The sequence below is a fragment of the Hippocampus comes genome, unplaced genomic scaffold (assembly GCF_001891065.2).
Source record: "Hippocampus comes isolate QL1 unplaced genomic scaffold, H_comes_QL1_v1.1 scaffold81, whole genome shotgun sequence".
NCBI lineage: Eukaryota > Metazoa > Chordata > Actinopteri > Syngnathiformes > Syngnathidae > Hippocampus > Hippocampus comes.
Genome location: NW_017806179.1, coordinates 316,807 through 322,637, shown reverse-complemented (window position 1 = coordinate 322,637; position 5,831 = coordinate 316,807). Strand labels below are relative to the sequence as shown.

At 59.0% G+C, this 5,831-nt stretch overlaps 2 protein-coding genes across 8 annotated transcripts in view; one reads left to right on the top strand and one right to left on the bottom strand.

Annotated features, from left to right (window-relative positions):
• LOC109532586 (protein NLRC3-like) overlaps nt 1–549 on the bottom strand; it is a 4,733-nt gene extending 4,184 nt beyond the window's left edge. Inside the window, exon 1 of the mRNA XM_019897468.1 lies at nt 437–549. The gene's annotated coding sequence lies outside the window, so the exon portion shown is untranslated. The remainder of the gene's footprint in view (nt 1–436) is intronic.
• An 11-nt stretch (nt 550–560) lies between these two features.
• The window catches only part of cpm (carboxypeptidase M), a 6,974-nt gene continuing 1,703 nt past the window's right edge, over nt 561–5,831 (top strand). Inside the window, exons 1-9 of one of the 7 annotated variants that reach the window (XM_019897518.1) lie at nt 561–656; nt 2,493–2,654; nt 2,781–2,878; nt 4,132–4,304; nt 4,588–4,687; nt 4,870–4,975; nt 5,042–5,212; nt 5,305–5,457; nt 5,531–5,679. In XM_019897518.1, coding sequence (XP_019753077.1) covers nt 2,495–2,654; nt 2,781–2,878; nt 4,132–4,304; nt 4,588–4,687; nt 4,870–4,975; nt 5,042–5,212; nt 5,305–5,457; nt 5,531–5,679 — 1,110 coding nt within the window. In that variant the 5' untranslated portion in view covers nt 561–656; nt 2,493–2,494. The other 6 variants (XM_019897519.1, XM_019897517.1, XM_019897516.1 and 3 more) reach the window with 6 other exon arrangements.

The following is a 5,831-nucleotide window of genomic DNA, read 5'->3' as shown; positions in this document are numbered from 1 at the left end:
CGGATAGTCGGCGCATCTGTTTACCGCCACTTTTATGGACGTACCAGAACGAGAGGTCGCGAGGTCAATTGCGTGACGCCGCGCGGATTTCCCGGCAAGTGACGCCTTTATTTCCTGAGCAACAAGGTGGCGTCATTTCCCGATAAGATGCCGCTCGGGGCCAAAGTCTCTTCTCTTTACGAGCCCCCGCTTTGCGCGTTTCTGCAGGGCTTGCGTCAGGGCGGCGGCGACGATGACTTCCCGGTCCTCGGCCACGGGCGGTGACTCGGCTGCTACGAACAAAGCGAGAAGCCGCTCGTCGTCGTCAAGCGACCGGCTGACTTTCGAGCCCGCCAACCAACTCGCCGAGAACCGAGGGACGGATCGGCCGTCCTAGCGACCGAGCGGCCGCGGGACCCGCAGACAAAGCCGGCAAGAAAACGTCGCGCCAACTCACCCGCTTCACCGACCGAGGGGCCGGGTGACCGAGCGACCGCGTCCGTGCGTCGGCGTCCGATCAAAGACGGAAAACTCACGTCAACTTCACGCTCTCGCTCTTGTCGTCTCGTCTCGCCGAGCGAGCGTCCTCCTGACGTCGTTGAGCCAAAGTCAACGTATTTACGGTCACCAAAGGCCACACCCCACCCTGCGCGCGTGCGCCGTCGCTCTGCTCCAAGGTGGAACGGAGGTCGAAGGTGAGGCGCCAGCTGACGTCGACGTGCTCCAACCGCACCCGCTTGAGGTGAGCGGATAAATTGCGCTCCGTGTCCGGCTCGTCGACGCGAGGAAAACAATTCCCTTGTGATGAAACCGCGGATGCCGTGGAATTGCCTTGAATGAAATCAATGGCGAAATCATTCATTCGTTGGAGATGACAGGAAAGCGCCACTTCCGTCACTCACTTTGACAAGTTGACACCAAAGCGACGTTCTTGGTCGGGCATCAGCAGGGTAAACAGCCAACGGTTGACTTTTTCAGCAGACGGGCAAATCAAAACGTGAGAAAGTGTGGAAAACGTTGGGATTCCACGAGACGGTCATCATCCCTTTCAGTCCTTTTATGGACGGCGGACTGAATGAAACAAGTCAACGCATTTTGAATGCGTGCGCGAAGTTGTTTGGACACCGAGTTTATGATTGTTCCGTTTGTGACCAACAGGTGGCGTTGGAGGGCTTCTCTGACAGCGTCGCACCTGTTGGGCATCATGTCGTTACCCCCCCCCCCCTTTTAAAAGGACTGACTCCCAATGACCGCGGGGTCGGATCGTTACGTGTTCCCGTCGCGGTGGTGTGGTTCTGTTGAAGTCACGGCTTGGTACTTGTAGTGGTGTTTTAGTTGCTGACGTTTGGATTTTTATCTTTCCGAGACTTTCTTCGTGCTTTCCGTCGCTTTGTTAATATGTTTTGTTCAGTCCTGCCCGCCTGCTTTTTACTGTCGTGATTGTTTCGTTTGTGTTGGTCACAACCGGGACAATCACGACACGCTGGGGCGAGAGCCCCGTCGTCGTCGCCCCAGTCAAGCCGTCCGACATTTGATTTGCTCTCCTAAAATGGCTGAAGAAACGATGAGGAGCGAATGGGTCCTTGACGCAAGAGCCGCCACTTGTAGCGCCCGCAGCTGCCTGCGGGCGGCGCCCCAGCACCGCCGGGCGGCCGTGACTCTGCCGTGGGCGGTGAGCGCGCGCTTGCGTCATTGAGCGGTTTGTTCGCGGGGGGCGGGGAAGGGGGCGCGGTCTTCTAAGCTCCCCCCACCCCACGCCGTCAGTCCTCCCGCGCGGGCCGAGCCGCGGCACAGAAGGAGCGCTCCCCCGGCCGGGCTCGCGTGGACGTCGACGGGCTGACGCGGTGCGCGCGCGCAGGTAACTCGGCCCACGTGACCGCACCATACCGGGCCGGCGACGCTCGCGTCGACGTGTGGCTTCGCCGCAACCTGATCTCACCGGAGTTAGTTTCAATGGGCTCCGTTTTCCCGACTCGATGAGTAGCCGCGTCTTTCAAAGGCTCGCGAACGGACACGTTGCTCAAAGAACTCCGTGAGGAGCCGAGACTGATCTGCGGAAAGGAAAGAAAAGTGGAAAACCGCTGCGTAGTTCCGAGAAGAGGGGATTCCGTTTATGAATTAAAGATATTGTGGACACCTCGTACACGAGTTGGTTCTCGTGCCATGAGTGCACCGAAGGACATTGCGTGGCGTACCGTGGGCGCCGAAGTAGGTGGAGTTGTAAAAAATGGGGGGAAGAGTCAATACTTCTCGGACTGAATTAGAAAAAGTCGAAAACAATTCCTCGTATAATATGTGACTCATTTGACCGATGTTTTCGCACTCCCCAACCAACCGCTCTGGACCGGGCCGCGAAGACCTCAAACGCGCCCGTGAGTGATGATGCCCGCTCCAATGCAAATGGTGGAGGGGGAAGAAAGAAGGACAAAGAAGCAAGTCTCTTGTGTCCAAGATGTCCGATGAGGTGAAAGTTGAAACGATCCCTCAATGATGGTTGTTTTCTTGCCGCGCAGGGATGCGGGACCTCGGCGTCTTCCTCCTCGCGCTGTTCCCCGCCGCCATGATGCTGGACTTTCGTTACCACAGCAACCGCGAGATGGAGAGTTACCTCCTGCGGGTCAACGCCTCCAACCCGGACATTGCGCACCTGTACAGCATCGGGCGCTCCGTCGCAGGTACGCGCGCGCACGGGGGCTCGCCGGGTCAGGTCTCGCTCCCTCGCCCGTGACTTTGTGGTTTGCGCCATCGTGCAACTCAAATGAACTTAATCCTAATCCTGTTTGTGTGCGTGCGTGCGGCAGGTCAACGGCTGTGGGTCTTGGCTTTGGGTCTGAGCCCCCATCGTCACGCGCTTGGCGTCCCCGAGTTCAAGTACGTGGCCAACATGCACGGAAACGAGGTGAGGCAACAGGCGCCTTCCCTCCCTGTAGACGGGTCCAAAAGGGGTGGGGGTGGGGGCAGGCAATCGATCGACAAAAACCAACGCACGCGATGTCGGGTGAAGGTCCAGAGTGTGTGAGCGTTGTCTGGTAACCATGGTGATGACGCGCAACCTAGTGGCTTTAAATTGATAAGTCGCGGTTGGGCGCACACGCACAGGCCGAGTAAATAAATCGGCTCAGTGGAAACTTCCAGAAAAAAAAAAAAGCCTTTTCACTCCCCGCGCGCAACAGCAGGAATGTGAGGCCATGTGCAAAAGTCCAAAGTGTGATCATGTGACAGGCCAACCGTGGCGGAACTGCTCAGTGTTAAGTGAGTGGTTGCCATGGCCGCCTCGCGGCATACGTGACCAAGACGGTGGTCAAAGTTGTGGTGTGCGTGCGCGTGTGTGTGTGTGTGCGTGTGTGAGAAAAAGTGTCACAGAACCATGGTTGGTTGCCGCCGCTGAACTTGATGCCCTTCCGCGGCGACAAGATGGCCAGCGGTTCTCAAATGATTTCACTTGATGGCCGCCAGGAAGCTCAAGCGTTGAATGGTCACCAAGTTCCTGTTATGTCAAGACTCTCGGCAAGCTGCGCCTTGTTTTGTCTGCGCACTCTTGAGCGACGTCGCAATCATGGCAACATCCTGTGTTGCTCACAGTACACTCGAGTGCGGGTCAGAGAGGTTGTTTTTGTGTCTGAGGGGACGTCGGTGTCAGTGCGTGCGCTGCGCGTGCGAGCGGCTGCTTTTGCCTCCTGGTGATTGGCTGGGAGACAAAGGGGGCGGGGCCAGCCGACAGCTCAGTTAAGACGAACGGATGTCGAAAATTGCACGGGGGTGGAACACGCACGCACAACCTGTGAGGCGTCACCGGGGCGACGGGCCCGTTTGGCACCAGGGCGGGCGGGCGTTCCCGTCCCGACGTGTGTTGACGCGTTTGCAGCGTTCCCGCCCTCCACGTCTTCCTTCTGCCTTTAATTACGTCGCCATCCATTCATCTGCTCTCATCCAGGCTGACTCACAACATCGCGACCTGTCACGCACTCTGCGTTGCGCAACCGCACATCACAACAGCCATCCGCATAGACTGGTCACCATCCTAAAATGACGACTGGTCGCAGACAACCTCGGTGCACATTTTGACAAACGGGCCTTCACGCCAACTGCCATTCCCGGTCTTCTGCTAGTCACAAATTGAATCTGTGTGTGTGTGTGTGTGTGTGTGAGAAGGTTCTGGGCCGCGAGCTGCTTCTGCAGCTCATTGACGACCTGGTGCAAGGTTACCGTGGCAATGAGAGCTGGGCCACGCGGATCCTGAACAGCACGCGTGTCCACTTCCTGCCCACCATGAACCCTGACGGCTTCGACCAGGCTGACACCAACTGCTACCTCAGCCAAGGAAGGTCCACATATATGCCCACACACACACACACACACACACACGGACCCCAGAACGTTGAAGTGTCCTCTCACTGTTTCAGCTGCCCGCTTTGTCACACACATGATATATTGCGTCATAATTGGGGATGTCACAACCTGGCCCGCAGAAATTTGTTGCACCACACGCGCCGCAGACACCAAACTAGATCAACAGGAGACACGCCGCAACCGCTGTGTCTCATTGTCCCGTTGTGTACGCGCTGCGACATTTCTGCTTGCGCTCACGTGACTGTGCGCGTGTGTCAGGTTCAACCGTAACGGCGTGGACCTGAACAGGAACTTCCCCGATGCCTTCGCCGGCCCGTGGGGGCAGCGTGACCTCGAGGATGCCGGCAGAGAGGCCGAGGTCAGCCACGGCCGCCGCTTTGCGTGTGAGATTGAAGGGGATTCGGCACACACGTGTGTGTGCGTGTGTGTGTGTGTGTGTGTGTGTGTGTGTGTGTGTGTGTGTGTGTGTGACTGTGCTTCGTGTGTGTGTGTTTTTTCCATGTGGTCATTTTGTGCGCGGGGCCGCGCATGTCGCGGCAGGTCCGGGCCGTGATGGGCTGGTTGAAGACGGAGACGTTCGTCCTGTCGGCCAACCTGCACGGCGGCGCCCTGGTGGCCAGCTACGCTTACGACAACAGCAACGGCGGTGAGCGGCGCCGGCGGCGCGCGCGCGTTAACGCGCCCGCGGCTAACCCGTCCGAGGTGTGTTTAGGCGGCGAGCTGGTGGGGCGGGCCAGCTTGACGCCCGACGACGACGTCTTTGTGCACTTGGCCAAGGTGTACTCGCACAACCACGCCAGCATGCGCCAGGGGGGGCGCTGTGGAGACCAGGCACCCTTCCGGGAAGGCATCACCAACGGCTACCAGTGGTACCCGCTCGCAGGTCGGTGTTGTCGGCGGCCGTGCGGCTCGGCTCGGGCGGGGTCGCTTCACCGCTTCCCGGACTCAGGCCCCCCCTCCCTTGAACGCGCGCAGGCGGCATGCAGGACTACAACTACGTGTGGGCCGGCTGCCTGGAAGTCACGCTGGAGGTGTCGTGCTGCAAGTTCCCCCCGGCCGGGCAACTTCCTGCCCTGTGGGCGGACAACAGGAAGAGCCTGCTGGCCTTCATCCGCCAAGCCCACTTGGGTAAACGCGCGTCCCACCGAGCTCTTGGGAGGCAGCGCCCTCAACTGACGTGTGTGTGTGTGCGCGCACGCAGGGGTCAAAGGGCGTGTGCTGGATTGCTCGGGAGCGGCGCTGCACAACGCCGTGGTCGAGGTGAGCGGTCGCCGCAACGTGCGTCCCTTCGCCACGGACAAACATGGAGAATACTACAGGTTGCTGCTGCCGGGCAACTACACCTTCACTGTTAAGTGCGCACGCACGCCAAGGCCGAGTTCACGGACGCCGCATGCGTTCACCCCGTCACACACGGATGCATGCGGGCGTCCTGCGGCTCAATGTGCATTTTTTTTTTTTTTTTTTTAATTTACACCCCCAGGTGACGCATCCCGGCTCCG